The 19265-nt window shown below is 40.8% G+C and overlaps 1 protein-coding gene across 2 annotated transcripts in view; it reads left to right on the top strand.

Annotated features, from left to right (window-relative positions):
- Positions 1-19265, top strand: part of ap2b1 (adaptor related protein complex 2 subunit beta 1) — a 275766-nt gene that overhangs the window by 57982 nt on the left and 198519 nt on the right. For both annotated transcript variants that reach the window (XM_063031461.1, XM_063031460.1), the window contains exons 6-7: positions 4117-4307; positions 10580-10801. In XM_063031461.1, coding sequence (XP_062887531.1) covers positions 4117-4307; positions 10580-10801 — 413 coding nt within the window. The remainder of the gene's footprint in view (positions 1-4116; positions 4308-10579; positions 10802-19265) is intronic.

The following is a 19265-nucleotide window of genomic DNA, read 5'->3' as shown; positions in this document are numbered from 1 at the left end:
ACACTTTCCGACACTGCATTCCATCTGCCATTACTTTGCCCATTCTCCTTATCTAAGTCCTTCTGTAGCCTCTCTACTTCCTCAAAACAACCTGACCCTCCAGCTATCTTTGTATCATTTGCAAACTTTACAACAAAACTATCATTCAAATCATTGCCATATAACTTAAAATGAAGCAGTCCCAACACAGTCCTCTGTGGAGCATCACTAGTCACCGGCAGACAACCAGAAAAGGCTTCCTTTATTCCCACTCTTTGCCTCCTACCAATCAGGAGGCCAATCCTTGCTAGAAATTTCCTGTAATACCATGGACTCTTGTATGCATCTTTGCTGTTCAGATGTTCCAGGATTGAGTGAACAGTGTGTGAAGAAATAGACGGGATTAATATTTCAGCTTGATGACTTTTTGTTGGAAATGGACAGAATTATAATTCAAACCAAGTAAGTGCATGTGTAGAGCCAGAGTGTGGAAAGAACAAAGGGATAGAATGAAGACAAAGAGAAGAACCAGTGATGTAATTGGTGGTATTGGCCACTGAGAGATGGTGGTGAAAGTTTGTTAATTATTGCTTTTCGTCTGAAGGAGATGAAATGAAAATTGAAGGGAGAGAAATAAAATACTAAAAACTGTGGGGGGTGGAGGGGCGGATATGCTACAGTTGCACGGAATCTGAGCAAAAAGAGTGCTGGAAACACTCAACACGCTGGGCAGACCATGTGAAGAGAGAAAACCAGGTGAACATCAAGTTGATGACTCTATCATACAAACTGACAAGGCTGAATTAGTGAATTCAGCGTCGATTCCCAAGGACTATAACATCTCTTAGCTTAAATGGGCTTTGGGGAGGCATTTAGATTTTACTCAATGCACATTACCATTACCATTCTCACTAGCTAATAACAAACAGATTATAGTTTACCAGATTTAGTATACCAGAGCAGAGTAATCTCCTTAAAAATCGGTGTTGCCAGATCAGTATTCACTTCACTCTATAGGTCAAGTATGGCTTACCGTGGTTCATTTCTCCAAGGAAGAGTCACAGGTAGAATTCTGTACCAAGAGATAAGAATATTAATCCTATCTTGTGATTCTTCAGAAAATGTGGAGCAACAGAAACGTTACGTGAATTTTAATTAAAACTGAACCACATTTCCAATTGCATACTGTAAGATTTGACAAAGCACATCAACTCTATTCTTCAAGATTTAAGAATGCTGGCTTAGACCCAGAAGCTTATGGTTTTAAGGGTCACTTCAGATGATGATTTTCTAACGTAGAACTGAGAGTTTTCTAAGTTGAGCTGAGGGAAAATGTGTTTTTTTTCTGATCTCAATTTAGGTGTAAAATATTCACAAGCACAATGAGAACCTTATAGTGCCTTGTTTGTCTTTAATTACCATCACTAGAAAACAAATTATTGAGATGTTTTCTCATATGTGAACTTTACTTAGTCAGCTGTAACATTCCCACACAGTGATGACCGGACTTCAAAGTTGCTTTCTTATCTGTGAAAGGCATTTGCAAGTACCAAAGTATTGAATCAGTGTAAATTCTGCTTACAGCTCAAAGTTCAGTCATGTTGGTATTGGTTGTGTTTCATGCATTAAAATGTGATGTTTCTTAAAGTACGGATATTTTATGGTATAACTGAAGCCTAAAAGAAAATGGCTTTGGAATCGAGCACTGGTGAAGTAAGCAGGATTTAATATTGTTGCTGTGCTGTGGAAGACAGCCAATACAGCAGAGATAAAATGCAGTGGAATGGAAAGTATCTGTCTGTTGTGTGAATCAATGCAAAAGGATACTGGATGCAACTTTATTGTCATGGACATATAATCTATACGGTATATCTAGGGTATAAATGGCACGAAATTTAGTTTTCGCAGCAGCAGACCAGTACAATATAAACTTGACAGACATAACTGAACATGTTGTACAAAAACTGTTCAACAAAATAAACAAAACTAAATATTAGTGCAAGTTGAGAATGAAATGTAGTGTTAGGGTTTTTTTAAGATCAGTTCAAGAACCTGATGGTAGTGTTGTTGAACCTTGAGACTTGGTTCCTAAAGTTCCCACATCTCTTACCTGATGGCAGTAACAAGAAGGAGGCATAGCCCAGATGGTGGGAGTCCTTAATGATGGATGCTGCCTTCCTGAGACATTGTCTCCTATAAATATTCCTGGTGGTGGAGAGAACAGTACCTCTGATGGAACTGGTTCTTGTGTGCCTATGCATTGGTGTTTCCTTCAAGAATCATCAAGGTGTGTGTAAGGGAGCTAAGAGAGCACTATGTTTCTCATGGTGTGACCTTCCTTATGACAGCTGTAGAGAACAAACTAATTTACTTTTTATTCGTGGGAACAAGAAGGCAGAGAAGGGTAGGTTAAATTTTTATTATATTTTCCCACAGTTTATATCAAAAAATATTACCTGCAGAGAAGAGAATAGTGTGTTACTGAAGAGAAATGGACATGGGTCCACTGCTGGTATTTAGCCTGGAAATGGTATGGAGCTGCATTTGAAATCAGAAAGGCAAATTTAGTTGATTTGCATAATATGTTTTGTTCACTATTTTGATTTATTTAGCAGCTTTTCTGACCTTGTTGCTCCATAACCAGTTTAATATTTTTTAAGTTTAATTATTGTTATAATTAAGGAAAATATAGATTTCCACGCAAAACAACATAAGAAAATTGCCTACATAGCTTGTCTTCAATGTTAATGGTGATATAAATATTGTTATGGATATAAGTAATGACTGCAGTGCACTTATTTGAAATAGTTTATACTATTTTTGCATTTGATGAGAGGGCTCAGGAGATTTAGTTTAATATGTCATCCATAAGACTGCAGATGCTGGAACTCTGCTCAAGTCTCTGGAGTGCCATGGAGATAGGGGGTGCTACCACTGAGCTCAGCTGATATCTTAGTTTTGCATTTCTGTATCCAAGAATGTTTCCTGCCTCCTCCTCAAATCTTGGGCAATGTGCACACAGGATTGCAATATTTCATATTGTGGCGAGCATTGGTCCATAATGACAGATGAGGAAGCTTGTTAATAACCATTTTATTATGGTAAACACAAAACAGACCGGGCACCATGACCCAGAGAGTGAACCCAACCAGTCTCAAACAGACAGGGGAGGTGACTATCACACACCCTGGTTACAGTTAAGGCTGGTTTATACTTGTGCGTCAACTCGATGCCGTAACCAACGCAAGTGGCCGACGAGCGTTTTGAACATTTATACTTGTGCGTTGGTGTGTCTGCATCGCTCTGCAAATTTGGGCATGTCGCGCATGCGCGCACACCTGCCCGTGCAAGGCTTCATGGTCATGGTAGTCTTTCTTGGGGTAAACAAGTTTAAAGTGAGTGTCTTTTTTCGTAAAAGTGAAATGTGTCCTCCAATCGGAGGTCTGTAAAACTTCATGGAAAGCATTGCAGCCAGAGTTCCTTCCCTGCCCTTCAGTCGGCCAATGGGAAGCTATTGAAGCATAGGAGGAACTGCGATGCTACCAAGCGGACCAATTACAGTTGTTTGGTCTGCGTTGCCGCGACGATTAGTTACATTTTGGGAGAGGTGCGCGTCAGGCTACGGTGTAGGGATCTGCGTAGGCTCTGCGTAGGGTTCGCAGCGGCGTCAAGTTGACACAGAAGTATAAATCAGCCTTAAGGGTAACCCACAAATATACAAGTGAATAGCTGTATAATCCAAGCTAAGAAGTAACAATAAATGAACTGGATCTTCTCCGCCCCCCCCCCCCCCCCAAATTCCACAAAGGCATTTTAACACCAGAACAAAAGACAGTGCTAGTCATTAGAAATGCAGGGACGGGCTGTCAACCCGCCACCCCCCCGCCCCCACAGTATCACAATATATTTGAGACTAATTTTGTGCTGCAAAATGTTAGTGTGTGTATATATGGCTTCATCACTGACAATGCATCTGTACAATATTTAATCCAACAAACTATATGATGAAAAAAGACAGAAAGTTGATATTCCACATTGACACTGATTTGAAATATTCACTATTATAAACCAAGGAATTGATTTTGAAGACTGTGTTTTAAAACATATTTTAAATTTTCTTCTGGTATCTTTTCACAGGTGGTTGCAAATGCTGTGGCCGCTCTATCTGAGATCAGTGAATCCCATCCAAATAGTAACCTACTCGACCTCAATCCTCAGAATATTAACAAACTCATCACCGCTCTCAATGAATGCACTGAATGGGGTCAGATCTTTATTCTCGATTGCTTGTCAAACTACAATCCCAGGGATGAACGTGAGGCACAGAGGTGAGTTCACACCTAATGCTAATGTCTTAAGTTTTGTCATAAGGAGGTGGTCAAGAAATGATATGATGGTTAAGGTGGATGGCAAACAGGGGTCCAACAGTTAAAACTTATATTTATGTAACTTGAGAAACACATTTCAAGGCACTACTGGGACCAATATCAAATAAATTTGACATTGCACAGATAGAGAATATTGGGGAAACTGCAGTTATGCAGGCAGAGTGATAGGATGCAAGGAGTGTTTTAAAGGACGAAAAGAAGGCATAAGGATTTAGGATTAGCAGGTAAAACTAGATGTCAGGGGTGGAAGAATTTTGGAATGAACAAGGGATCAGACTGGAGGAGTGCAAATGTTTTAGAGAGTTGTAGGAAGAAGTTATAGGGAAGGGTGAAGTCATGGAGGACCAGATATGGATATAACTTTTGAGCTCCATGTTAAACAGTTCATCAATCTGAGGGGTAATTGGAGAAAAGGCCTTGATGTGAGTAGCAGAAATTTGCATGATCCTTTCTTTATGAAATATAGAAAGGGAGCAGTCATGTATTGGATGATCAGGTGTAGGGGTAATAATTAGAGGCATTGATTAGAGTTTCAGCTGTGGAGATATTGAAGCAAAGGGATGTGGGCCAAAAGTGGAAATGAACAATTCTGGATGCGTGAGCCAAAATTTCTCATGGTGTCAAATATTACATCAAGAATGAAAACAGTTGCTCAGGAGAGGAATAAACTCAGCAGCTATTGAACAGAGTTTGTGATAGAAATCAAAGACAACAGATTTGTGCCCTGTGCTGTATAGTTAATTGGACGAAAATTTTACTCACTCAGGACGTGATGTTGAATAGTCTGATTTGGTTTCGACATAAGGTGATCAGGGTGAGCTTGGTGTTTTCTGTTGATTTGTGGAAATTGACGGTTTTTAGCTGATGTTCTTGAGCAATGGGGGAGCAAAGACAGATCCTCGTGGAGGTAGAGGTAATAGTGCAAGAGCTCGAAGTGCAGCTGTTGCAGGTGATTGTTGGCAGGGAATAAATAGATTAAAAATGAAAATAAGCAGCTGGCCCTGCCCAGGAGAGAGGATTTCAGAGTACGCTGGAGAGATTAACTTTGTCAAAGGTTGCAGAAAATTCAAGAAGGTTCCATGTGTGATGGTTAACCTTTACACACAGACGATGTCACGAATGACTTGGATCAGAGCCATTTCAGCAATGTGGCAGTGGTAGAAGACTGACTGGAGATTATAATTTTATGGCTGTTAATCTAAATTCTGAAAAGAATGACCTGCAGTGTGCTTTGATTTTGAGGTGAACTTTCCATTTCTTTTTGACGCTGATCTACGCATGGTTTAGTAATGAAGGTCAGTCATGATGTGATAATGTGATAATGATAATGTGGATAAATGTGAAGTTATCCACTTTGGTGGCAAAAATAGGAAAACAGATTATTATCTGAATGGTGGCCGATTAGGAAAAGGGGAGGTGCAACGAGACCTGGGTGTCATTATACACCAGTCATTGAAAGTGGGCATGCAGGTACAGCAGGCGGTGAAAAAGGCGAACGGTATGCTGGCATTTATAGCGAGAGGATTCGAGTACAGGAGCAGGGAGGTACTACTGCAGTTGTACAAGGCCTTGGTGAGACCACACCTGGAGTATTGTGTGCAGTTTTGGTCCCCTAATCTGAGGAAAGACATCTTTGCCATAGAGGGAGTACAAAGAAGGTTCACCAGATTGATTCCTGGGATGGCAGGTCTTTCATATGAAGAAAGACTGGATGAACTGGGCTTGTACTCGTTGGAATCTGATTGAAACGTATAAGATCCTAAAGGGATTGGACAGGCTAGATGCAGGAAGATTGTTCCCGATGTTGGGGAGGTCTAGAACGAGGGGTCACAGTTTGAGGATAGAGGGGAAGCCTTTTAGGACCGAGGTTAGGAAAAACTTCTTCACACAGAGAGTGGTGAATCTGTGGAATTCTCTGCCACAGCAAACTGTTGAGGCCAGTTCATTAGCTATGTTTAAAAGGAAGTTAGATATGGCCCTTGTGGCTACAGGGGTCAGGGGGTATGGAGGGAAGGCTGGGTTCTGAGTTGGATGATCAGCCATGATCATAATAAATGGCGGTGCAGGCTCGAAGGGCCGAATGGCCTACTCCTGCACCTATTTTCTATGTTTCTATGTTTCTATGATACTGGACTACGAAACGATTGTCATTGGAACACACAGTCTCACATCTGTTGTCTTTACCACAATTATGCATCACTGAGTAATGTTGCTATAGTCCCCATTCCTGCACTGTTGCTTAAAGTTTTTTGAAATTTATCAACGTACTATAGTAATGACTGTGCCTTCTCAGTAAATTGCATTTGCTAAGCATTGTCCATATCGTGGCACTGACTCATCCCTCAGTGAGATTAGCATTGCCTAATTGAAAAATGAATTAGTAATGACTTTTAATCCTACAATTACAATATTGCTATAGCTTTTCAATTTATTATTAATTTTGCTTATTAGTATGAATTAGTTGTTTGTACAGAACTCTTCATGCGCTTGCTTCGATAAGTAAACAGCTGGAGAATTCATGGTACTCCCTAGCATCGGATTAAACATTGATTTTGTCACTACAAATCTGATAGCTTTGTTAATATAATGCAACGCTAATGCAGCTAGATCTAAGCTAATGCCACTGTGCTGCTTACCAAGTTGCATCTGGCCAATGCAGTAGTGGATTTCTGAAATATTTCCAGCCACTGAAATATTCTATCCAGTAAGATCAAGTAGAATCCTAAGTCATTTTGTAAGTATAATAGGAACAAACAATAGCTTGGGAAAGAGTTGGTTCCCAAGTGGACCCAGGAGGTAATTCACATTTGGAGCCAGGTGATGTGGACAAGGCCTTAAGCAAATACTTATTATCTGTATTCTCCAAATTGAAGGATGTGAAGGGCAAGGAATTCAGAGAAGGGTTACATTGATGGTCTGGATTAAAAAAGTGAAGGTGTTAGATGTCTTGGAATGCATAATGGTGGATAAAACCTCAAGGACAGATGTATTCTCTTTCTCAGTGTTATGAAAATAAGGAAGAGGTTGCTAGAGCTCACATGGAGATTTTTGCATCTGTGTTAGCCACAGGTGAAGTATCAGAAGACTCTTCCTTTATTTAAGGACATTAGAGATGAACCAAGTAACAAGCTAGAGAGCCATTTATCAGTGGTAAGAAATTTGTTGGACAGAATTCTCATGGGCAGGATTTACGTCCATTTGGAAAAGTAAGGACGAATTTGTAATAGTCAATATAGCTTTATGAGGAAAACGTCCTATCTCACTAATTTGATCATCTTTTAGAATAACAAAGGAGATCAGTGAAGGCATATGAATGTAAATCAAATGTAAGGCATTTGATAAGGTCCTCCATGGTAGGCTGGTTCAGAACGTTAAGGTCCATAGGACCCAAAGCAGGTTAGCTAACGAGATCCAAACTTTGCTTGAGGAGGCAGAAGATAATACTGCAAGGATGTTTTCCTGATTAGAAGTCTGTAATTGGCAGGGATCAGTGCTGAGATCTTTGCTGTTTGTGATGTATATTAATGTCTTAAATTTGAATGTAAGAGGCATAATTAGTATGTTTGGTGATGACACTAAATAGTGGTGTGGACAGCAAGGAAGATTATCAGCAGAGTATGGATTAGATGGAAAGATGGGCAGATGTAATTTAAGCCCCCCTCCACATTAAAAACAGATGGAGTATTTTGGGAAATCAAATAGGGGCAGGGCAAACACTGTGAATGATGGAGCATAAATGAATAGAGAAGCTTAAGGGGTCAAAGTCCATAGTTGCATTAAAGTGAAAATGCAGTTTGATAGTGAGGTGAAAAAGGGATATGGCATGATGCCTTCTCAGGTAAGACTATAGAATATAAGATTAGGGACGTTGCACTCAGTAGCCGCTTTATTAGATACAGGGGTACCTAATAAAGTGGCCACAGGAGTGCAACCTGGTGTGATCTTCTGCTGCTGTAGCCCATCTGTTTCAATGTTTGACATGTATATTCAGAAATGCTCTTCTGCACACTACTGTTGTAACATGTGGTTACCTGAGTTACTATCACTTTCCTGTCAGCTTGAGTTGGTCTGGCCGTTCTCTTCTGACCTCTCTCATTAACAAGGCATTTTCACCGACAGGTCTGCCCTCACTGGATTTTTTTTTTGCATCATGCTCTGTAAATTCTATAGACTATTGTGCATGAAATTCCAGGAGATCAGTAGTTTCTGAGATACTCAAAACCCCTTGTCTGGCACCAACAATCGTTGCACCTTAGATCATATTTCTTCCCCTCTCTGATGTTTGGTCTGAACCACTTGACCATGTCTGCCTGCTTTTATGCATTGAGTTGCTGCCACATAATGAGCTGATTAGATATTTGCATTAACAAGCTGTTGTAAGGGTGTGCCTAATAAAGTGGCCACTGAGTGTATGTTGCAACTTTACAAAGTGCTGGTTTGGTCTCTCTTAGAGTATTGTGTGCAGTTCTTCTTGCCGTTCTGTAACAGGGATGTCATAGTACGAGAGAGAGTACAGGAGAGATTCACCAGAGTGGTCCCTAGATTAGAGGACTTTATTTAGTTTTGGGTAATAGACTGGATAGGCCGGGCTTGTTCTCCGTGGAGCAAAGAGAGCAGAACAGTGACCTGTTAGAAGTATATAAGATTATTGGAGACATAGATGGTTAAAATCTTATTTATTTATTTATTGATTGGTTGAGATATAACATTGAATAGGCCCTCCCAGCCCTTCGAGCCGTGCTGCCCGGCAATTTCTCAATATAATCCTACCCTAATCACGGGACAATTTGCAATCTCTAATTAACCTACCAACTGGTATGTCTTTGGATTGTGGGAGGAAACTGGAACACCCAGAGGAAACCCACGCAGTCATGGGGAGAACGTACGAACCCCTTCCAGGCAGCAGCAGAAATTGAACCCGGGTCGATGGTACTGTAAAACATTGTGCTAACCACTACGCCACAGTGCCGCCCCTACTTTTCCCATGGTAGGTTTTCAAAAGTAATAAGGTATAGGTTTGAGGTGAAAGGATGGAGGTTTAAAGGAGGTAGGTTGTTTTAAAGAGTGGAGTTATATCTGATATGGGTTACTTTGTTCAACAACTATTGAGGTGAGTACTTAAGCAGGCAAGGCTCAGAAGGATACGTTCCTATTATGGGCAAATCTCCAGTTAGTTTGGCATGGACATACTGGCCAAAGGATTAATTCTGTGAACAACAGGAATTCTGCAGATGCTGGAAATTCAAGCAACATACATCAAAGTTGCTGGTGAACGCAGCAGGCCAAGCAGCATCTCTAGGAAGAGGCGCAGTCGACGTTTCAGGCCGAGACCCTTCGTCAGGACTAACTGAAGGAAGGATTAATTCTGTGTTGCGATTCTGTAATAATGACTGTAGTAGAACCAAATTTTAAAAGCAGAATGCAACATGAAATTACATTGTATCATTCCTGCAAAATATATTTACAAGCATAAGTTTCTGGCTTCTAGTGTTTTAAGTTAAACTTGAATTATGTCTGAAGTGGACCTTTGGAAACTTACTCAGGCTTCAAAACTGAGTGTTACAGTGTAAACACAAGGAATTCTGCAGATGCTGGAAATCCAAGCAACACACATCAAAGTTGCTGGTGAACGCAGCAGGCCAGGCAGCATCTCCAGGAAGAGGTACAGTCGACGTTTCAGGCTGAGACCCTTCGTCCTGAAACGTCGACTGTACCTCTTCCTAGAGATGCTGCCTGGCTTGCTGCGTTCACCAGCAACTTTAATGTGTATTACAGTGTAATGGCAGATTGTGTATTCTGGCCATAATGTGATCAACATCCCTCCTGTGAGTTGAATATAATAGTACAGTTCCCCCCACATACTGAAAGGGAAGGATATTCTATGGGAGAACTTGCATATGAATAAACAAATATCTTGTGCCACTGAAAAGCAGCTTCCATAAATGTCCATTTATTCCATGTCTTATCTGTTGATTTTATATATCGAGTTGAGTTGTTTTCATGTGAACGAGACTGGGCAAACAAACCAACCCTGAATGAATATCATGCTATTCAACTGAACACTGTACTTAACCAAAATTTCTTCTGGACTTAGCTCCAAATTAGTGCACGTGCCACTCTGAATTACATGCCATGGATCAGCTTTAATTTGTGAAATATGTAGGGAAAGGCTCTCTTGAAGATTAATAAAGTCTTTCTATTTTCCTTGACAGTATCTGTGAGCGGGTGACACCACGACTTTCCCATGCTAACTCTGCAGTTGTCCTCTCGGCTGTGAAAGTGCTGATGAAGTTTATTGAGCTGCTTCCCAAGGATTCTGAATATTACAATACCATTCTGAAGAAACTGGCTCCTCCCCTGGTCACCTTGTTATCTGGGGAACCTGAAGTGCAGTATGTGGCTTTGAGAAACATTAACCTTATTGTGCAGAAGAGGTGAGTATGGTTTGGGACTTGGCTCTATTGCATTTTTGCTGTTTCCTGTACATTTGTGTGTATATCATACTGGTTCTCACCTGGCTTCAGATTTTTGAGTTGATGTTTCACAATCCCTTCATCCCTACCCTTTCCCGGTGTTCTCAAACTAGAGAATCTCTTTTTTCCAACATGTGTATCTACTTCCTTCAGCATATGCAAATGCAAGGCCTCTGCAGAAAATGAAATTTCACTTCACCATCTCACCCTGAGTCTGCAGGCTCCATTGTCTTCTTGCCTCCTTAAAAAGTTGCCAAACTGAGACAGCCTATGGTTATTGTGCTATTAGGAACTTGAACTCAATGCCCCATGCCACAGATTACCATATTGTAGTGCCTCTTTACATGGCTGGGCACCTCTGTATGTTATCAGAGATTAGGAAGAAAACCTGTCTTATATGTTCTTCAGCCATCTAACTACATCCTTTTCTTTCCTCAAATGTATAATAAAAATTTAATTCATAGCGGAGCGCACTTGTGGAATGTTTTGTAGATGATAGACACAATCAATAAGTTCCATCTCAGAGATATTGGTAGACTAAGAATCTCATTACGACATGATAACATGCTGTCACCTTGTAGAACATAGCTTTCTGGAGCAGGACTATGAAGTATTGGTATATTGAACTTTAAAGATTTTGTATTACCTTGTATTGCCTCATCAGAGCTGCAAACACTTTTGAAAATAAATTTCCAATTACTTGAGGCAGATTGAATCTATCCTGGGACAAAAGCAACTTCCATATTGAACATAGAACAGTTCAGCACAGTGTGGGCCCTCAGGTCCATTATGCTGTGCCGACCTATATAAACCTACCTTACAATCAATCTGACTTTTCCCTCCTACACAGCCCATAACTTTGCTGCATTTTTCTTTAATCTATATGTCTTTTGAAAAGTTTTTTATATGTCCCTATTGCATTAACCTCTACCACCACCCCAGCAATGTATTCTAGGTATCCACAGCTCTATTTTTTAAAAAAAACCTACCGCTGACATCTCCCCTAAATTTTCTCCCAGCCTTCTTAAATGGATGTCCTCTGGTGTTGGCCACTGTTACCCTAGGAAAAAGGCGCTAAATGTCTAAATTTTGAGTTTAGATGTCTACTCTAGCTTTGTCTCTCATAATCTTATACACCTCCATCAAGATGCCTCTCATCCTCTGTTGCTCTGAAGAGAATGGCCCTAGTTAATGTAGCCTTTCCTCATAAGACATGTTCTCTAATCCAGGCAGCATCCTGATAAACCTGTGCTCCTTCTCTAAAGCTTTCATATGCTTCCAGTAAGATGACTAAACTGAACACTATATTCTAAGTGTAGTCTAACCGGAGTGTTAGAAAGCAACAACAGTACCTCACAGTTCTTGAACTTAATCCCCCCACTAATGAAGGTCAGCACATTTTACGCCACTTGAACTAGCATGTCAACTTGCATGGCAGCTTTCAGAGCTGTATGGACTTGTACTCCACCTTCAAGTTCACATTCAACTACATATCCCTTTGTAACATACAACAATCTTCTACACTATCTCCACTACCTAACCTTAATGTTATCTGCAGACTAGCAAACCTACCCTTTCACTTACTCATGCAAGTCATTTATAAAAATCACAAAGAGCAGTGGTCCCAGAGCTGATTCCTGTGGAATACCACTAGGGATGGACCTGCAAGCAGAATACACTCATCTTCTACCACCCTCTGCCTTTTGTAGGCAAACCAATTCAGAATCCAGTCATCCAATCTTCCATGGATCCCAGGCCTCATGACTTTCCAGATGAGGCCACCATGGGGATTCTTGTCAAATGTCTTACTAAAATCAATATACAGCACATCCACCACTTTACCTTCATCAATTTGTTTAATCACTTTAGAAAAATTCAGTCAGGCTTGTGAGGCATAACCTACCCCTCACAAACCCAAGCTGACTATGGTGTTTCAAATGCTCAGAAATTGTGTCCTGAAGAATCCTCTCCAACAGTTTGTCTACCACTGATGCAAGACTCAGTGGTTTATAATTCCCAGGATTATCGCTATTTCCTTTCTCGAACAACAGAACAATATTTGTCATCGTCCAATCCTCCAGTACCACTCCTGTGCTCAGGGAGGATGCAAAGATCATGGTCAATCCTCCAGTAATCTCTTCCCCTGTTTCCAGTAGTAACCTGGGTTAGATCCTGTCTTATCCCAGAGGTTTACCTGTATTAATGTTTGTCAAAAGCTCCAACTCTACCGCCTTCTTAACCTCAAATTAGCCTGTACTACTCTAACCTCACCCTTATCAAAGTCACTGTCCTTGGTGAACACTGAAGCAAAGTGTTTATTAAAAGACTCCTTTGTCTCCAGACACGTAGTGCTCTTCATCCCTGGGTAGTGTTAACACTCAATCTAGTAATCCTCCTGAACATCATATACAGTGCCTCTAACAAGTAATCACCCCCAACCCCCGGAAGTTTTCATGTTTTATTGTTTTACAACATTGAATCGAAGTGAATTTAATTGGGCTTTTTTTAAAACACTGATCAACAGAAAAAGGCTCTTCTGTGTCAAGGTGAAAACAGATCTCCACAAAGTGATCTCAGTTAATTACAAATATAAAACACAAAGTAATTGATTGCATAAGTATTCATCCCCCCCCCTTAATATGACACACCAAATCATCACTGGTGCAGCCAATTGGTTTTAGAAGTCACATAATTAGTTAAATGGAGATCACCTGTGTGCAGTCAAGGTGTTTCAACTCTCTGGAAGATCCAACTGCTGGTGAGTGAGTATCCTGGCAAAAACTACACCGTGAAGACAAAAAAAAACACTCCAAGCAACTCTGTAGAAAGGTTATTGAAAAGCTCGTCGGGAGATGAATACAAGAAAATTTCCAAGTCACTGAATATCCCTTGGGGTATAGTTAAGTCAATCATCAAGAAATGGAAAGAATATGGCACAGCTGTAAACCTGCCTAGAGTAGGCTGTCCTCCAAAACTGAGTGACTGTGCAAGAAGGGGACTAGTTAGGGAAGCCACCAAGAGACCTATGACAACTGTAGAGAGGTTACAGACTTCAGTGGCTGAGATGGAAGAGACTGCGCACACAATTGTTGCTTGGGTGTTTCACCAGTTGCAGCTTCAAGGGAGACTGGCAAAGCAAAAGCCAACGTTGAAAAAAGCTCACATGAAATGTCAGCTAGAGTTTGCTAGGAAGCATGTGGGAGACTCTGAAGTCAGCTGGAAGAAGGTTCTATGGTGTGATGAAACCAAAATTGAGCTTTTTATCCCATCAGACTAAACGCTATGTTTGGCATAAGCCAATCACAGCACATCATCAAAAACACATCATCCATACTGTAAAGTTTGGTGATGGCCGCATCATGCTGTGGGGATGCTTCACTGCAGCGGGCCCTGGAAGGCTTGTGAAGGTAGAGGGTAAAATGAATGCAGCAAGATACAGGGAAATCCTGGAGAAAAACCTGATGCGGTCCACAAGAGAACTGCGATTTGGGGGAAGATTTGTTTCCAGCAAGATAATGACTTCAAGCATAAAACCAAAGCTATACAGGAATGGCTTAAATACAAGTTAATGCCCTGGAGCACTCAATCCAATTGAGAATTTGTGGCTGGACTTGAAAAGGGCTGTTCCCTCATGATCCCCATGCAATCTGACAGTGCTTGAGTAGTTTTGTAAAGAGGAATGGGGAAAAAAAATTGTCCAGATGTGCAAAGCTGATAGATACCTATCCACACAGACTCGAGGCTGTAATTGCTGCCAAAGGTTCATCAAATACTGGCTTGAAAGGGGTGAGTAATTATGCAATCAATTATTTTGTTTAATAACTGTAATAAATTTAGACCAATTTGTAGAAATTTGTTTGCACTTTGATATGAAAGGGTTTTTTTTTAATGTTGATCAGTATCAAAAAAGCCTAATTAAACCTAATTAAATCCACTGTGATTCAATGTAGTAAAATAATAAAGCATGAAAACTTCCGGGGGGGGGGGGGTTGAACATGAATACTTTTTATAGGTCCTGTATATATGTATAGAACACCTTGGGGGTTTTCTTAATTATACTCTTCAAGTCTCGTGTCCCCTTCTAGTTCCATTCCTTCTTTAGCTCCTTCCTGGATACCTTTATAATTCTTAAGAATCCAGCTTAATTTTTGCTGCTTCCTTCCTCCATAGTTCCTTTACCCTACCATCCTTTCCCTGTCTGAGTGGGACAATCCTATCCAGAAACCCATGTAAGTGGTCCCTAAACAACCTCCAAATTTCTGCTGTACATTCCCTGAGAACATCTGATCCAAATTTAGGCACGCAGGTTCCTGCCTAAAACCATTGTAATTGGCATTACCCCAATTAAATTCTTTCCTACGTCATCTACTGCTGTCCTTTTTCATAGCTATGTTAAATGTAAGGGAGTTGTGGTCACTATCTCCAAAATGCTCACCCACCAAGAGATGTGTCACCTGAGCGGGTTCATTGCTCAGTGCTGGTTCTAATATGGCCCTTCCTCTAGCCAACCTGTCCAGTCACTGTGTCAGGAATCCTTCCTGAACACCCCTAACAAACTCTGTCCTAACTGAACATTTTGCACTAAGGAGATGCCAGTCAATTTTAGGAAAATTAAAATCACCCATGATGACAACCCTGTTATTTTTGCACCTTTCTTAAATCTGCCTACCAAGCTGTTCCTCAGTGTCCCGGTTGCTTTTAAGGGGCGTATAGAATACTCCCAACAGAGTGATTGCTCTCTTCTTGTTTTTGACTTCCACTCACACTAACGATGTCTCCATGATGCCCTCTCATTCTGCAGCTATGATACTCCCATTCTACAGCTATGATACTGTTCCTGATTAGTAATGCTACTCCCTCACCTCTTTTACCTTCCTTCCCTCCCTTTTTGAAAAATCGAAATCCCGGAATATCAAGCAGCCAAGTCCAAAGAGGAAGAAAGATTCTAAGGGGAGTAAGGGGCGACCGTGGCTGACAAGGGAAGTCAAGGACAGTATAAAAATAAAAGAGAAGAAGTATAACATTAGCAAAGATGAGCGGGAAGCCGGAGGATTGAAAACTTTTAAAGAGCAACAAAAGATAACTAAAAAGGCAATACGGGGAGAAAAGATGAGGTATAAAGGTAAGCTAGCCAAGAATATAAAGGAGGATAGTAAAAGCTGCTTTAGGTATGTGAAGAGGGAAAAGTTAGTTAAGACCAAAGTTGGGCCCTTGAAGACAAACGGGTGGATTTATTATGGGGAACAAAGAAATGACAGGTACTTTGGATCTGTCTTCACTCGGGAAGAAACAAACAATCTCCCAGACGTAATAGTGGCCAGAGGACCTAGGGTAACGGAGGAACTGAAGGAAATTCACATTAGGCAGAAAATGGTGTTGGATAGACTGATGGGACTGAAGGCTGATAAATCCCCAGGGCTTGATGGTTTGCATCCCAGGGTACTTAAGGAGGTGGCTCTAGAAACTGTGGACGCATTGGTAATCATTTTCCAATGTTCTATAGATTCGACATCAGTTCCTGTGGATTGGAGTGTAGCTAATGTTATCCCACTTTTTAAGAAAGGAGGGAGAGAGAAAACAGGCAATTATAGACCAGTTAGCCTGACATCAGTGGTGGGGAAGATGCTGGAGTCAATTATAAAAGATGAATAGCGGCACTTTTGGATAGCAGTAACAGGATCGGTCCAAGTCAGCATGGATTTACGAAGGGGAAATCATGCTTGACTAATCTTCTGGAATTTTTTGAGGATGTAACTATGAAAATGGACAAGGGAGAGCCAGTGGATGTAGTGTACATGGACTTTCAGAAAGCCTTTGATAAGGTCCCACATAGGAGATTAGTGGGCAAAATTGGAGCACATAGTATTGGGGGTAGGGTACTGTCATGGATAGAAAATTGGTTGGCAGACAGGAAACAAAGAGTAGGGATTAACAGGTCCCTTTCAGAATGGCAGGCAGTGACTAGTGGGGTACCGCAAGGCTCTGTGCTGGGACTGCAGCTATCTACAATATACATTAATGATTTACATGAAGGGATTAAAAGTAACGTTAACAAATTTACAGATGACCCAAAGCTGGGTGGCAGTGTGAAATGTGAGGAGAATCTTATGAGAATGCAGGGTGACTTGGACAGGTTGGGTGAGTGGGCAGATGCAGTTTAATGTGGATAAATGTGAGGTTATCCACTTTGGTGGCAAGAACAGCAAGGCAGTTTACTATCTGAATGGTGTCAAGTTAGGAAAAGGGGAAGTACTACGAGATCTAGGTGTCCTTGTTCATCAGTCACTGAAAGTAAGCATGCAGGTACAGCAGACAGTGAAGAAAGCTAATGGCATGCTGGCCTTCATAACAAGGGGAATTGAGTATAGGAGCAAAGAGGTCCTTCTGCAGTTGTACAGGGCCCTGCTGAGACCACAGCTGGAGTATTGTGTGCAGTTTTGGTCTCCAGATTTGTGGAAGGACATTCTTGCTATTGAGGGAGTGCAGCATGGGTTCACGAGGTTAATTCCCAGGATGGTGGGACTGTCATATGTTGAAAGATTGGAGCGACTGGGCTTGTATACACTGGAATTTAGAAGGGTGAGAGGGGATCTGATTGAAACATATAAGATTATTAAGGGATTGGACAAGCTAGAGAGAAGAAACATGTTCCCGATGTAGGGGGAGTCCTGAACCAGAGGCCACAGTTTAAGAATAAGGGGTAGGCCATTTAGAACAGAGTTGAGGAAGAACTTTGTCACCTGCACCTAATGTCTATTGTCTATAATGGCCACAGTGTAATTATTTCATATACTGATCCATGTTGTAAATTCGTCACCCCCTTATTCTTAATATTTCTTGCATTAAAGTAACCACATTTCAACCCTTCCAACTGACTGTATTTATGCCCTATCCACTGCCTATCCTTCCTCACAGTTTCTGGGCACATTGCGCGTAGAGGGAGATGCAAAGCTCCATCATCTGACCTATCACTGTGGTTCCCATCCCCCAGACAACCTAGTTTAAACTCTGCAGAACAACTCGCGCAAACCTGCCCACAAGGCCATCTTCCCTCTTGAGTTCAAGTATAACCCATCCCTTTTTTTTTAATGAGTCATAACTTCCCCAGAAGAGATCCTAATGACCCACAAGCCTGAAATCCTGCCCCCTGCACCAAGTCTTTAACCGTGCATTTGTTTATATAGTTTCCTATCCTTAACCTGCTTTGATGAGAATTAAATATTTAATTCAATATTGTCTATATTCACTTATCACCAAGTGCATGCTGTTCTTTCAAAATGAAACAGCTCCATTTTAATATAATTGTATAGTATCTAATTATTTTTTTAAAATTCCTGTTCTTATAAAGTGGAGCATCTTAGTGAATCGCTGCTCAGATATACCAGTTCGTGCAGATGTAGAATTTTCTTACAAATGTAGAATAATCTTCAAGTTAGTGTAACTCCATTACCAGTTCTTTTGGCAGCTTTATTGTTCAGGACTCTGATCATAAGGTTTCATAGTGATGCTGCTAAGTAGTTTTTAGTTATGACAACTGAAGCAACCAGAGAATACAGTGTCAGTACAGTATAGGTTTTTATACAGTAAAACCCAACAGTGAACTTGATGGCAAATTCCATGCTGCAACTTATTTCTCTTCCAATTTTGGTTGTAGCACTGCTATCTATAGTGCTTCTTGTAAGTAGCTCAGCAAAGAAGACTATTGATCTTATTAAGCAACACACGCAAAATGCTGGAGGAAGTCCGCAGGTCAGGCAGCATCTCTGGAAATGAATAAACAGTCGCCATTTCGGGCTGAGACCCTTCTTCGGGACTCCTTATTAACTGAGGGAAGCCAGTGGGCTACAAATATCAGATTTTCTTGCTTATTTAGCTAAAGACAAATATTTACCATACAAGGGCAGCAGTTTTCTTTCCTTACAAAAACACTAGTTACAAACACTAGTGTGTTAGACAGTGTAATAAAATTTCATGGTAACAATCATAAATGCTAGCATTTTGATTATATATGTAATTAATTAAATTCATAAATGGCCACGCTGAGATTTGACTTTGTATTTTGGTTTAATTATTGCTTGTATGACGTCTTGAATGCAACTAAACTGTACTTTAATATATTTGAGACCTGTCAGGGAATCACAGCACGCAAACCTGATAGCAAATTCCACATCACACCAGTAGGGATGTTGGAACTTATTTTTTTCATTATCTTCTCACTCTCCCAGCATCAATAACACGGCCATCACAGAGGATGGCTAAGCCAACAGTTTGTGGGGAGACCTCTTTGGTCAATGTATTCTGTTGCACACAGTGGAAATTCAATTTGAATTAATAGCTACTGTTCCCATATTGTAGTGTAGGCTCGACAGAAAATCACAGATCTTCAATCACAGTTCTAATCTTCCAGCCCACTGCCCCTCTTGGG

This window comes from Mobula hypostoma, chromosome 23 (assembly GCF_963921235.1).
Source record: "Mobula hypostoma chromosome 23, sMobHyp1.1, whole genome shotgun sequence".
NCBI lineage: Eukaryota > Metazoa > Chordata > Chondrichthyes > Myliobatiformes > Myliobatidae > Mobula > Mobula hypostoma.
This window is presented reverse-complemented; position numbering and strand designations above follow the sequence as displayed.